We start from the raw sequence: 13,571 nt of genomic DNA on the forward strand, positions 1-13,571 counted from the left end.
TAGACTGCAGAATATGTTTATTGCGTGGAAGAGGGAGGTCCGGGCATAAAGAAAAGGGGGTGACCCAGGAGGATGGTGGGTCCAGACAACTCGGGACGACAAGGTCTGCTGGTCCAGCTCACCCTGCCAGACAGGAAAGGCACGGTCACTCCATGCACCCACTCTCAACAAACACTCCTCAGAGCCTCTAGCTGCCCCCATCCACAGCAGGTGCCCCCCCAGGCACACCAGAGGCCACTAAAGCACAACAAAACCCCCAGACTCAGCACCTGAGAGGGGGTCAACTTGGGGCGCTTCACCCTGAAAGTTGGGGCGGAGCACGCAGCGAGAAGCTGGGGCTCATACTCTCCGAAGGTAGAACCTTCCAGAGGGTGATCTGACACATCCCTACCCCCCTCCTCCCACCAAAGACAACCGCCTGTGTGGTGCAGACAGGGCCAGGAGGCTGGCAGCATCTTCTAGACCCATGAGAAGTCTAAACAGCCCAAACACCCCACTGGGTGAATAGCCAGCACAGCCAGGGAGAGCAGGATGCCAGGCGGGATGCCGGGTGGGGTCCCGGGAGGGGTGCTGGGAGGGGTGGTGGGAGGGGTGCCGGGCACGCTCCCTGCAGGGTGAGGAAGGAGCCCCACCACACAAACACAGGCCTGCCAGGAGGGTCCACAGGGCTGCCTCTGACACTTCTGTTATTTATTGTTTTATGTGGGTTCCCAAACTATTCACTGTGAACTCAGCAAGAGGCTGGACAGTTTCCTGGCACGTACTCAGGGGGAAGGTGTCCCCAAGAGCCCACCCGTTTCCATGTCCCAAGGGCTCCCGGGGACCCAGCCCTGTGACAGCAGTGATCCGCAAGGTGGCAATTCCCACCTCATGGGACCCTCTGGGGGAGACCAAGTACCCAGACAGTTCCAAGGCCCAGCAACCCAGGGGGTGAGTCAGAGGCTATGGGACACACAGCATACTGGATTGACAGCATCCCCCAAAATTCATGTCCACCCAGGTCTTCAGAACAGGACCTTACTTGAAGACAGGGTCTTTGTGGATGTGACCAGTTAAGGATGGAGATGAGGGATGTAGGGTGGGCCCGGCCCCCGTGACCGGTGCCCTCGTAAGAAGAGGGACATTTGAACACACGCAGAGGGAGGACAGCCGGGTGACAATCGAGGCAGAGGTAGCAGGGGTGGGTCTACAAGCCAAGGGACGCTGAGGACCGCCAGCACCAGCAGAAGCTGGGAGAGGCCGAGATTCTGCCCTAGAGCTTCCAGAAGGAACCAGCCCGGCCCACTCCTTGACTTTGGGCCTCTGGCCCCCAGAACTGTGGGGAGTACACTTCTGTCATATGTGGTAATTTGTTAAGGCAGCCCTAGGAAATCAGAGGAGGCTTCCTGGAAGAGGTAGCATGTAAGCTGAGGCCTGAATCGTGAAAGTGGACGGCCAGGCACCTGGGTGGGAGGGTGTGGGGAGTGGGATCGCGGGAGGCAGGGTGCACGGCAGCCAGGGCAGAGGCCCTGGGGAACAGGACGGAGGAGTCACCCTGCCTCCCTCCCACCTGGGAAGGGCCGAGGTGGGTCTCCGCAGGTGTCAGGGAGCCTCCTTGTCCCCAGAGGAGCACATATCTGTGGGAAGGAAGATAGTCCTTGCGAGGCTGAGCCGGCTGGGATGCCCACAGCTTCGGGCAGCCCGACCCCTGGGCGCCTTGGGCCCCCAAACAGCCCCACCCACTGAAAGACTCTCCCTTCCTGGTGGCCCAAAACCTCTTCCTTAGTGTGTGTCGGGGGAAAGAGGTGGCTGTGGGCAGCAGCAGCTGGAGGGCCTGTCAGCCCACCCTCACAAGAGATGCCACCTCGTCTGGCTCACTCCCAGGAGTCGGGAAGGGGCCTGTGTACCTGACTTGGGCAGCATGACCATCATGTCGTCCGGGAGCCCCACGGTGGGGTAGAAGTCCCGGAAGATCTTCACAGCTTGGGGACTTGCTTCCTGGGTCCGGCCTGGGGCAGAGGAGGGCCCCTGTGAGCTCTGGGGCTCTCAGAGGTGAGGGGAGGGGGGTGGAGGTCTCCTGGGGCCCACAGAGGGGAGGGGAGGGGTGGCAGAGGTCTCCTGGGGCTCTCAGAGGTGAGGGGAGGGGGGCGGAGGTCTCCTGGGGCCCACAGAGGGGAGGGGAGGGGTGGCAGAGGTCTCCTGGGGCTCACAGAGGTGAGGGGAGGGGGCAGAGGTCTCCTGGGGCTCACAGAGGTGAGGGGAGGGGGCAGAGGTCTCCTGGGGCTCTCAGAGGTGAGGGGAGGGGGGCGGAGGTCTCCCGGGGCCCACAGAGGTGAGGTGAGGGAGGCGGAGTTCTCCTGGGGCTCACAGAAGAGAGGGGAGGGGGGCGGAGCTCTCCTGGCCTCAGGGCTCTTCCTTGAGAGTTGACAGCAGGTCTACTCCCCAAGATTGGGCAGGTAGTGCACTGCACAAAGGTGCCTGCTTCGCTGGGGGATCAATGGGGACTGGAAGCCACCCAGAAGGGTGTCCTTTCCTAATTCACAGGAGGTATCTGGGAGCCTGGGATGGCCTGGCTCTTCCCCAGGGCCATGTTCCCCGGGGCCCCCACCCCTCAGGCCAAAACCAGTGTCCAGCCTTCACCCCAACCTCCGTACCTTGGGGAGCCCCTGGCTCGCTCTGTCAAAGCCCTCAGAAATTAAAGCAAAATAGGACCTCAGCCCCCACTTAGGCTCTCAGGCAGTGGGTCCCCACCCTCAGGAGGCCAGAGAGCTGCATGGGCTTCAGCCAGAGTGCCCGGCCCTCAGAGGGCCCTCAAGCCGACTCCTACCCATCCGAAGAGCTGGGGGGTCCTGTCACCCCTGTCTGGTCCTTCTTGGCTTGAAGTTGGGGGTGATTGATGTGGGGAGGCAGGTCCTGAGGGGTGGGGCTGGAGGGAGACAGAGAAGGTGGGGAGGGGCCGGGGTGGGGAGGAGAGGGCCAGGTGGGCAGTGACCAGTGGGGGCCCGAGTAGGGAGGGCGGGCAGCTGGGCGCCCTCACTGTAGAGCTGCACCATGGTGCTGAGCGCTCCCTCCAGCTCCTTGTAGATATAGACCACGGCGAAGGAGCTATAGTCTGTGTCCACGATGCGCACGTCCAGGTAGCCCAGGGCTGCAGAGGAGGGGGCCACCCAGCCATGGAGAAGTGTACAGGGCCCAGACACTGACCCCCACCCACACTGTCCTCTGCTTCGGGGCTCAAGGGAAGGGCAGAAGGTGGAGGGAAGGAGGGGAGGGGCAGGAGATGGTGATGGGGGTGGTCCCAGGTAAAAGGACAGTCCACGTCATCCCATGGAGCTGTGTCAGGGGTCCCGGAAGGCAGGTGGAGCAGGACCTACCTGGGACTCTGAAGTGGCCCTCAGAGCCCACCCTCAGGTACTCAGCATCCACCTGGTGACAGCCATCAGCCCTGGGGGTGCACAGCCCGGGACTCACTCTCAGCTGCTGGCCCAGCCTACCCCCACCCCCAGCCCATCACACTCACTGAGGGAACTCCATGTGGACACTGAGGTTGCCCCCCGCCATGGCCTTGATGGCCCTGGTGGACATCAGCAGGTGGTCCTTCTTGCCCAGGAAGACCTTGCAGTCGGAGACCATGGAGGCCACATACCAGAGGCCTGAGAACTGCAAAGCAGCTCGGTGGCTGGCTTTGCCCTGGGACCAGGGCCACAAAGCCACATGGCCACACAGGCTTGTCTGGAACCACACGGCCGGGGGTTTCTGTGCCCATCTCTTGCCCTGAGCCCCTGTTCTGCCACCTACCTGGGTGGGTTGCATGACCTCGGTTCCCCCAACCGTAAAATGGGTCAGTAATTACCCCCACAGGGTTGTTTCAGGATTAAATGGAGAGAGGGTCCAAGGGTCCGAGGACGGTGCACTGTTATCCCATGGTGCTAGCATTTCCATGGGGCTCAGGTCCCACGCCCACCTGCGACACAGCACAGCGGCCTCTGTTACCTTCTTAGCATCAAAATCGGGCTGCACCAGGACCTCAGCCCAAGCCACGGACACCCAGAGCAGCACCAGGACCTGGCCCAGCAGGATGCACTTCATCACCATGCCTGCTCTCCAGCCCCTGGCACCTGAATCCGAGCCCCAGGAGGCCAGGCTTTATAGCCCAGCCCACCAGCTGGGCTCCGCCGAGGAGCAGTCAGGCAGCAGAAGGCATGTGGCTCTGGAAATTCAGCCCTCTTTGTCCATTGTCCCGCACAATCACCCAAGATCCCCCACCAGCCCCAGGGGTCATTTCCTGGAGGGCTCCAGAGAGGCAGGCTCTCACCTCTCACCTCTCCCAATCCAGACCTGCCAGCCAGTCACCTAGGACCAAGGAGAGACCTCATCTTGGCCTCCATCCACCTCCAGACTGCTGGGGCTGGGGACCCAGAGTGCTTGGGGGTGCTCTAGCCAGCAGGCCCCTACTCAGGGTCTGGGCCCCCAAAGTCCTCACTCACTCCCCCCCGACAGGAGTGGAGTCACCACTGGCCAGCCCAGCCGTGACCGAGGGGACATCAGAGGCCGGGGTGCCCCTCACTCTGGACCCCACCGCCCCCTCCGCAGCCACCAACTGAGCCTCCAGCGGGCCTGTCTGGAGGGCGGAGCTGAGCCGCCACTTAGGGTGGATTATGGCGTCACAACCACCTTATCAACGGTTGCATAAGCGTGCAGCCCCGAGTGTCGCCAGGAAGGCGCCACGGGCTGGTGGGGGTCACTGGCAAGGCCTCCCGAGTGACCTCTCATGTGCATGCAGACAGAGCAACAGAGACTCCACTGGAGGACCACCTGGTGGCCTCTGAGCAGGGGCGTGCGCTGCTAAGTGCTCCAGAGTGGAAGGGCCTACAGGGCCAGAGAAAGACCCATGTCCCCCAGCAGGGAAGGAGGGGAGAAGCAGAGGGCTTCTGAGTGCCGCCTGCTCTGGGTTTCAGGGGATCCCAGCTCTGGCCAGGTCCCAGAGTCACTGGGACTTGAAAATATTTACAGAACATGCATCTGATAAAAGACTTAAATCCTGAATCTGTAAAGAACTCTCAAGATGCAATGATAAGAAAAATAAGCAACCCAAGTTAAAAAAAAACAAAAAACAGGCAACAGATTTGAAAAGCCACTTCACCCAAGACGACGTCCAGATGGAAAATAAACATGTGAACTTGCATCCGTGAGTCAGGGGACACGTAAGGCGAAGCTGCTCTGAGACACGCCGCAGCTCTGGGAGCGGCCAGTCGCCATCCAGCAAGGACTCGCTGTCGGGACGCCAGCATGTGGCCAATTCTCAGAAAGGGACACACTCATTTCCCAGACAATATGACGATCACACACCTCGGTGTTTACATGAGAAAAATGAAAACTTTGGCAAACCCTTGCTCGTGGGTGTTTGGAGGGCTCTACGCACCACCACCAAAAAGCAGAAGCCACCAAGTGTCTCCCGCGGCTACCAGGATGACGGGTCCTCCGTGGCAGGAGGGCATGGAAAGAACAAACCATCCACTCAGGTAACATGCTTAGACAAATCCCAGATGCATTCCTGAGTGAGAGAGGCCTTTTCAGGAAGACTGCAGATGGAGATTCCTTTCTAGAACCTTCCAGAATAGGCCAGTCCCCAGGAACAGGAAGATGCCCAGCCGTGGCAGGGCCTGCGTCTGTCTATAAACTCGCAGAGCTAACACTAAAAAGTGAGTTCTGCTACGTGCAAATTAGACCTCGTTGTTTAAAACGCATCTATACGAGCTACAAATATCTACGAAATCTTCCCCCAAACGCACCTCTCGGGTTGGGGGACAGAAAGGCCAAAGGAGTGCCAAGTCCTCCCCACCCCACTCCAAGGCCAGAGCTCCAAGGAAAAGTGTGGGGGCAGGACAGATGCCCACACCAACCACAGGACCGCCGGGCTCAGCAAGGACCGAGGGACAGACGCCCACACCAACCACAGGACCAAGGCTCAGCAAGGACCAAGGGACAGACAACAACCTGCAGACCCCCCCGAGAAGCCTCCCAGGTGCAGGGCAACCCCTCAACCCACGGAAGACACACCCGCCACCAGCCCGTCCCTGACCGTCTTCAATGCGGCCCAGCCACCCGTTGGCTCCCTCTGTCCTCGGCCACACAGTGGGCATAAATCTGATGCAGCCCTGCTTAAAAGTCTCCGGATTCATCATAGCACGGAGGATAAAACCCAGCCCCCTGGCCCTGTGGCTCTTCCGGCACCAGCTCGGAGCCTGCTGCTCCCTGGGCAGCTTGTGGCCTCTGCCTCCTCCAAGCAGCCCTCCTCAAACCCCAGTCTATACCCCACCCCCGTCTCTTTCCTCCAGGCTTTGAGCTTAATCCGCATTTTCTTCTGGGTTTATTTATTGTTTCTGCTCCACACACTATAAATTCGGGGACAACAGGAGCTGCAGGTGGCCTGTTGGCTTCTGATTCCCCAGCTCCGGCTGCAGAAGGTGCTCAGTTCATAGCTGTGGATAAATGAGGGAGGAAGGTCGCTTTGGCCTGCAGGTCCGCTAAAACCCGGGGCCTCTATACCATGCCAGCACGTCTGCAGCCCGGGGGTTGTGTGGGTGGCATCGCCGGCCTTGTCCACGGCTGCAGCGGGCACTCAGGCCTGGAGACTTGTCTGGCTTCCCGGCCTCACCCCCTCCCAGCATCACGCTGTGAAGGCCAAGGGGCACAGGTGTGGGGGGCTGCCCTTGCCCAGCAGCCCCCATGGCCTGCCCTGGGGTCTGAGCCTCGAGGAGGAGGGCTAGGACTCAGGGGCTGGTTGGAGCTAGTACCCCCAGCATGACTCAGACCCAACACTTCCCCTTGGAGGTTCTTGTTCTGTTCCTGTTCACCAGACCCCCGGACCTGCCCCCGTTCCCAATCTCTTGGTTCTCCAGCTTCCTGCTAATCCAGGAGCCCCAGTATCCTTCCAGTAAACTCTCACTGGTTTTGGTTGGTCAGGGCTGCTGACCATCTCCCCCAAGCCCAGTCTCCGGTCAGGTTCCTGCCTCCAGGGAGCTTCCTAACCCCAGACCTCTGTCCTCAGGGAAGGAGAAAGAATCTCCAGGTCTTCAGAGCCTCCACCCTGCTGACCACGGAGGGAGCTCAAACTGCGTGGATGATGTCAAGGGCCCCTGGGCCCCCTGCCCAGTTGGGCTCTGCCCCAGGGGGGCCCAGCAGGAGCTGGGAGGTGAATCAAGGTTATTTTGTGCTGGCCAGGTCCCCCCCTATAGTCCCTGGGGGGCCTCACCTACACAGTCCCCCCTCTACATGCTGGAACAGGTCCTCCCCTTGACCCTCTGACCTAGGGTGCTCAGCTCTGCTGCTCTGAGCTCTAGATTCCTGCCCCCACCCTGAGGGTCCCCCGCGTCCCACCCATGTCTGGGTAGCTGCTCTGCAAACACACTGTCCACCTTCTCCTAACTTGCGTGTGCCCTCCGTGTCCCTCCAGGAAATGGGCCAGGGCTGGGCACCTCTGCAGTGGGCTTCTTGAGGGGCTTCTGCCCCTCAGTTAGCATCAGCTGCCTGCTCGTCCCTGCCCCTCTGCCCCTCCTGCGCAGGCCCCGCCCCCTGTTCGCACCCGCCCCTCCTGCGCAGGCCCCGCCCCTCCTGCGTAGGCCCCGCCCCCTGCGCAGGCTCCGCTCCCTGTTCGCCCCCGCCCCTCCTGCGTAGGCCCCGCCCCCGCGCAGGCTCCGCTCCCTGTTCGCCCCCGCCCCTCCTGCGTAGGCCCCGCCCCCTGCGCAGGCTCCGCTCCCTGTTCGCCCCCGCCCCTCCTGCGTAGGCCCCGCCCCCTGCGCAGGCTCCGCTCCCTGTTCGCCCCCGCCCCTCCTGCGTAGGCCCCGCCCCCGCGCAGGCCCCGCCCCCTGTCCGCACCCGCCCCTCCGCACGTCCTGCGCAGGCTCCGCCCTCCCGCTCCGGGTGACCTGCCAGCCATGGTGAACCTGGGTCTGTCCCGGGTGGACGACACCGTGGCCGCCAAGCACCCGGTGAGAAGGCTGGCCTGGGACGCGGGCCCCGGACCTCAGAAGCTGACCTGAGCGGGGCGGCTGCGGGCTCGGAGGGGGGTTACCCTCCTCAGGGAAGAGGGACCGAGAGCGGGGGGACCCTCCTGTTATGGGGATCGGTGCAGCCTGGGTGGACATGGAGGCAGGTGCGATGTGTCCAAGTCCCCAGGGCCTCCCGATGCGTGGTCCCCTTCCTTACGGCCAGAGTGTGCCCGAAGGAGGGACAGGAGGGCCTGTGAAAGAAGAGGGAGGGGAGCTGAGCCTTCACTCCTCCCCCATCCCAGGGACTGGGGGAGTACGCCGCGTGCCAGTCGGAGGCCTTCGTGAAGGGCATCTTCACCTTTGTCACAGGTAGGCTGGGTCCGGAAGTCCTGGGGTCTGGAGAGACCTCACCCTCCCGTCTCACCCTGAGTCCCCAGCAGGTGGCGTCGGGCCGCCCGTTCTCAGATGCTGGGAGCCTCACCGGGGCTGTGGGCACTCGGACGGCGCCCAGGTGGGTCCCCCGCCAGCCTCGTGGACGGGCTGGCTGATGGGGACCTTGGCTCTTGGCAGGCACTGGTGCAACCTCCGGCCTGCAGATGTTCATTCGGAGGAAGTTTTCGTACCCCTTCCAGTGGAGCGTGCTGGTGGCCGTGGGTGGGTACGCAGGGCCTGTACCTACGGCCTTAACATGCACCTGAGTTGCCAGAGGTGATGCTGGCTCTTCAGCAGGGGCGGGTTCCCACTAGGGGTGGGGAAGCTGTGGTCCCAGCATCCCTACCTCCTGGGCTGGGGTCCTAGTTCTCGGTGGGAGTCCTGCCAAGCCCACCACCACCATCTGCCCAGAAGAAGCCTGGGCCCAGGCCCCCTGTCCCTGAGAAGTGCAGAGGCCCAGGCCCACAGCCCACTGGCCCCTGCCCCCCGCTCCCCAGTCACAGGCTCAGTGGCCAGCTACTGGGTGACCCGAGTGGAGTCACACAGATGTAGCAACCTCTGGCTCTTCCTGGAGACGGGGCAGCTCCCCAAAGACAGGGGCACAGGTGAGAGGCTGGGGGCAGCGGGAAGCAGGACCTGAGGCTCCAGGGCCAGAGGTTTAGGCAGGCAAGCCCAGGGCTCAAGGTGTAGGCTGGACAGGGCCTCTCCCCTGTGGCCTGTCCATCCTGGAGGGGCGGGAGTGGGTGGCATGCAACAGCCAGACCTTCCTGAGCCCCTTGTGCAGGAGGGGTTGGGTGGCCCTGGGACGGGGGGGGGGGGTGCAGAGTCAGGAGTGTGGACCCCCCAAGAAGAGTGGCCAGACACCTTCTTGGTAGGGGCATCCTTCTTGGTAGAGGCCTGGTGAGCAGCTGAGGCTGTGATTCCAGCTGTCTCCCTCTGCCTCCTACAGGTCGGCACAGCTAGGAGAGCTCCAGCTGGGGCGCAGAAGACCTGGGGCCAGAAACTTCTAGAACATAGCCCTCAGGGCCTCCTCACCTCAGCCTCGCCCTCCCCCCTCACACCCTAAGGTGACCCAACGGTGTCCCCTGCACACATGCATGGCCAGGTCTGCCAACCCTGTGCAAACCTTTACTCCTGCCCAGGTCAGGCCAGAGGGGCTGTCCCTGCGGTGGTTGGTCTCCCAGAAGGCAGTGAGAAACATGGTGGACGCTGAGAGCTGGAAAGGATCAGAGAGGCCCTGGGCACTTGGTGGAAGGGACTTCTGCATGCCCTGGTGCTCTGACACTCCCTGTCTGGCCCTGGCATGCCCCACAGTCAGAGGGGACAGCTGCTGCTGGGGGTTGCTGGACAAATAAATGCCTTGCGTTTTCCCAACTGAGTTCGAAAACAATTGGGAAGCACGTCAAAGCAGTAAGAAGATGAGAGACAAATGTCACCTTAGTACCATATACTGACACTGGGGCACCTGCTGGGGCAGCTCCTACCACAGCCCCAGAATCAGACGGTTCCACAGGCCTTCCCACATGGGGTCTGCTTCCACACATCTAGCCATGGGGGAGCAAAGCAGGTGTGCAGCCAGTTAGCACCTGGCCCCCAAGAGACAAGGCACAGGAAGTGGCCATGCCTACCCGCCTACCATTCCAAACACACCCTTCAGGTTAAGTCACTTCACTCCAAGGCAGGAGGAGGTGAGGGTCCGTGGAGGGAGGCCAGAGCTAGCTTACTGGAGTTCTGTCCACAGGACTACACACCCCAACCCCCCGACCGAGGGAGAGGCAGAGATATGTTACATAACAGCTGGGCAAATCCATCGTCCTGTACAGTTGACCGTACACAACACAGGGCCACGCTGCTCCAGCCCCAGCGCAACTCCTGCACCTCTTGGCCTAGCCAGTCATTCAAAAGAATATTGAGCACCTACTAGGCACCAGGGAATCGGTTAGTGGGAAGGCAAAATGACAGGAAGCCAAAGATAACCATGGCATGAGCAAGCTGGGGTTGGGGTTTACTTTCATGTAATAGTCCAAGTGGGTGATCCGGGGCTGATAGGTGGTCAAGGACCCAGGCCCCATTCAGTCTGCCCCCTGCCCCCTGTCATGGCCTCTGTTCCTGATGCACCTCATGGTTCCACGCAGCAGTGCCAGCTCCAGCCATCGTGTCTTCATCCCAGTCACTAGGGAGGAGGACAGTTCACTCACCACTTGTGCTTACACTCCATTGGCCAAAACTAAGTCATGCGGTACACCCAGTGCCAAGGTGCCTAGGAAGACAGCCTTGTTCAGGGCAGCCGCATAGCCCGCTAAAATTCAAGGGTTGTATATCTGAGGAAGAAGGGAGCCAGGTCTGTGTACCGCCAGGCATTCTCCCCCGGCCTCACCGATACTGAGGGACAGTGAGCAGACTTTGCCTGAGGCCCAGGGAGAACGGGGGAGGACCGTGCCTGTGACTGGTCCTGCCAAACCCCTGAGGTCTCAGAGCGACAGCAGAAGGTGAACCTGGAGTTTTAAATGGGACTGGATTCACTTTTTAAAAACTGGCAATGACCAGGAAAGCTAAAATGTCTGCATGAGGTCTTAGACAGCATATGGGTGACGGCCATGGTTATGAACTGTATGTCCCCAGATTTACATGTCACAGCCCTAACACTCAGGACCTTAGCATATGACTGCATTTGGAGACAAGGCCTTGAAAGAAATGATTACATGAAAATGAGGGGGAGCCCTGATCCAGTCTGGCCCATGCCCTCCTGAGGGGAGGAGGACACAGACACACACGGAGGGACGACCTTGTGGGGACACAGCAAGAAGACAGCCGTCTCCCAGCTCAGGAGGAACCAGCCCTGCCTGGCTGATGGGGACCTTGGCTCTTGGCAGCCTTTGGGGCAGGGCGGGGAGGGGCAGGGGGCCTGAGAGCGGGTGGGAAAGGCCGAGGGTCTGCGTGATGGTGGAGAGTCTGGGATACGGGACTCAGGTGGCCTCTGAAGTGGAAGGGGATGAGGCTGGGGCCTGGCCAGGTCTCCTGGGGGAGAGAGGGCATCAGTTTAGGTCGCTGGTCAGAACACTGAAGTCCTGGGTGGTGCACGGGCCTGGGAGTGGACATGGCTTCAGAGACAGATACCATGGGCTACTGTGTCATGTGACCTGGGGCAGGTTCTAGCTCACCTGGATGCCCCGGCCGCAGGGGAGAGGCACAGCCACCTCCGGGCCTGGGGACGAGGCCAGGCCTGGGCAGTCTTCCTGAGTGGGGGGCAGCCCCTGTCCATTGGCCCCTGTCCAATGGCTGCACCTCGATCTCAGACTCCCAGCCTCTAGGATACGAGACAATAAATTCCCACTGTTGCAGCCACGTGGGCTGTGGCACTCTGTTACGGCAGCCCCAGCCAATTCAGGCAGCGTGGCCAGAAACAGTAACCTAGCTGGTATGCACCCTGGGATCCCAGCCTGTCGGGTTGGGGCACACAACTCCAAGGGCAGCGTGGGCCGGGGATGACCCCTCCCAGAGTAAGTGACACCTAAAGCTAGACCCAGGAACTCCCCCAGGGAAGCGGAGGCGGAGCAGGATGGCTCCGGGCAGCAGGCGAAGGGCAGGGAGAGATGGGGCCTCACAAGCCAGGTCGCCCAGGGTGCAGTCTGAGCTTGGGGTGGGGTGAGGGAATGGAGATCCCATAAGGCAGAGATTGGAAGTTTTAGGAGGCTCAGAGGACAGCCTGGGGGTGTGGAGGGGATGGGGAGGGTACGGGGGCTGGTGGGGGGTACACTGTCAAACCACCCCAAATCACCATGGCCCTGTGGAAGGCGCCTCCACCCTGACAGTGCTCCTGAGCAGAGAGCAGCCTAAGACCCACGCATCCAGGGGACAACCCCAAGGCTGACTGGGAGCAGGGGGTGGGGGCAGGGCGGGCCAGGATCTCCAGGGTCCCCTGAGCTGGACATTGAGAACCTCAGCCCTCGTCACAATGGGCCAAGATTCCGGAGACAATCTCAAGTGCATGCGGTTCTGCTGAGCAGGCCCAGCACAGGGAGGGCAGGAGTGCAGAGGGTCCCTGGAGGACCCTGAGGGCTACCATGAAGATGCGCAGCGAGGCAGATGTGGACGAGCAGATCCAGGAGCTGAAAACAATCACTCGGCTCCAAGGTGAGCCCACCCCCAGGTTCCAGCCTGCTGGCCACTTACGGGCTCAGGGGCTTTCAGATTTAACGCAGGGCCAGTCCAGGGCAAACAAGGACTAGTGGCCGCCTCCCCCAACAGATCTAAGGGAAGGGACCAAAGGGGCTGCCAGCTTCAGGGAGATTTGTGAGCACAGTGAGCCCCAAAGCCAGAGGGGACAGGCAGGGTGGGTCTGGAAGGGGTCCCAGGATGTGCCCATCTCTGGCTGCCACCTCACCCTCCCCACTGCCCAGCAGAGCCATCCACATAAGCACTGTTGAGCAGGGAAGCCGGTGAGCCTCAGTTGGTGGGAGGGAGGACCGTGGCTGTGGAGGCAGCATTCCCGTGCCCACCCCCCCTTGGGCCTCCCTGGTGTGCAGCCTCCCCAGCTCAGGAATCCGGCCAGCCTTTGGCCCACATCCTGGCCTCCTGGCCCTCTGCCCCTCCGCTCCCCGCCCCCTACTGCAGAGCAATGTCGGGCACTGCAAATCCAAGCGGTAAAGGAGAAGAGTGCCAAGAACAAAACCATGCTGGCTCTCCTGAGCAGCAACATCCGACGCGGGGCCCAAGATTGGGTTTTGGCCAATAAGGTAAGCAGTCCTGCCCCCTCCCTGCTGACCCCTGGCTGGGGATGGGGGGAGGGGGCATGCACGTGCTGAAACAGTCCCACACAGAGGTGGAGGGCAGGCATCTCCTCTTCTCCCCCCTCGCCCCTGACCTTTCAGGAGCCAGGGGGCATCTTGGGGAGGGGCTTCCCAGGACCTGTTCCCCTAGCTCCAGTCACTCCCGAAAGCCTAGCAGGCAGAGTTGGCCTGACTGCGGTCCTTTTCGGGGCTACCCCCTACAGCACGGGCCCCTCTGGCTCTCTGGCCATGTAGGGGAGACTAGGCCCTCTCCTCCAGACTTCCATCACATATGAGCTGAGATGACCCGGATGGGGCCTTGCTGCTGGCTAGCACAGGGTAGAGGAGGCCGGGGGAGAATGCCTGGCGGAACTGGGGGCTGGCGGTACACACAGAGACC

At 61.6% G+C, this 13,571-nt stretch overlaps 3 protein-coding genes across 7 annotated transcripts in view; 2 read left to right on the forward strand and 1 right to left on the reverse strand.

Annotated features, from left to right (window-relative positions):
• The window catches only part of LCN15 (lipocalin 15), a 22,200-nt gene continuing 8,629 nt past the window's right edge, over window positions 1-13,571 (reverse strand). The window contains exons 1-8 of one of the 4 annotated variants that reach the window (XM_064579129.1): window positions 8,329-8,541; window positions 8,018-8,221; window positions 3,973-6,461; window positions 3,500-3,639; window positions 3,354-3,424; window positions 3,017-3,127; window positions 1,887-1,988; window positions 1-1,616 (exon numbers count right to left, since the gene is read on the reverse strand). In XM_064579129.1, coding sequence (XP_064435199.1) covers window positions 1,582-1,616; window positions 1,887-1,988; window positions 3,017-3,127; window positions 3,354-3,424; window positions 3,500-3,639; window positions 3,973-4,074 — 561 coding nt within the window. In that variant the 5' untranslated portion in view covers window positions 4,075-6,461; window positions 8,018-8,221; window positions 8,329-8,541 and the 3' untranslated portion in view covers window positions 1-1,581. Of the gene's footprint in view, window positions 1,617-1,886; window positions 1,989-3,016; window positions 3,128-3,353; window positions 3,425-3,499; window positions 3,640-3,972; window positions 6,462-7,866; window positions 8,222-8,328; window positions 11,710-13,571 lie in introns of those variants that run through there. The other 3 variants (XR_010407600.1, XR_010407601.1, XR_010407602.1) reach the window with 3 other exon arrangements.
• Window positions 7,846-9,776, forward strand: TMEM141 (transmembrane protein 141). Its single transcript, XM_045883545.3, has 5 exons — window positions 7,846-7,970; window positions 8,273-8,339; window positions 8,541-8,624; window positions 8,900-9,007; window positions 9,352-9,776. Exons 1-5 carry the CDS (start codon window positions 7,917-7,919, stop codon window positions 9,363-9,365), a joined length of 327 nt encoding a protein of 108 aa, XP_045739501.1. The 5' UTR covers window positions 7,846-7,916; the 3' UTR covers window positions 9,366-9,776.
• Window positions 11,706-13,571, forward strand: part of CCDC183 (coiled-coil domain containing 183) — a 9,225-nt gene continuing 7,359 nt past the window's right edge. The window contains exons 1-2 of one of the 2 annotated variants that reach the window (XM_045883544.3): window positions 11,706-12,536; window positions 13,017-13,138. In XM_045883544.3, the coding sequence (XP_045739500.1) occupies window positions 12,467-12,536; window positions 13,017-13,138 (192 nt within the window). In that variant the 5' untranslated portion in view covers window positions 11,706-12,466. Of the gene's footprint in view, window positions 12,537-13,016; window positions 13,139-13,571 lie in introns of those variants that run through there. The other variant, XM_064579111.1, reaches the window with a different exon arrangement.

Source organism: Mirounga angustirostris, unplaced genomic scaffold (genome assembly GCF_029215605.1).
Source record: "Mirounga angustirostris isolate CCGP_5_RB_7025 unplaced genomic scaffold, mMirAng1.0.hap1 SCAF_15, whole genome shotgun sequence".
Classification (NCBI taxonomy): Eukaryota; Metazoa; Chordata; class Mammalia; order Carnivora; family Phocidae; genus Mirounga; species Mirounga angustirostris.

Bases quoted from the DNA above. Each gene is read 5' to 3' on its own strand.
- TMEM141 (XM_045883545.3), top strand. From the start codon at position 7,917: ATGGTGAACCTGGGTCTGTCCCGGGTGGACGACACCGTGGCCGCCAAG. The intron at 7,971-8,272 runs GTGAGAAGGCTG...CCCCCATCCCAG, and splicing joins CCGTGGCCGCCAAGCACCCG to GGACTGGGGGAGTACGCCGC. The intron at 8,340-8,540 runs GTAGGCTGGGTC...GGCTCTTGGCAG, and splicing joins CATCTTCACCTTTGTCACAG to GCACTGGTGCAACCTCCGGC.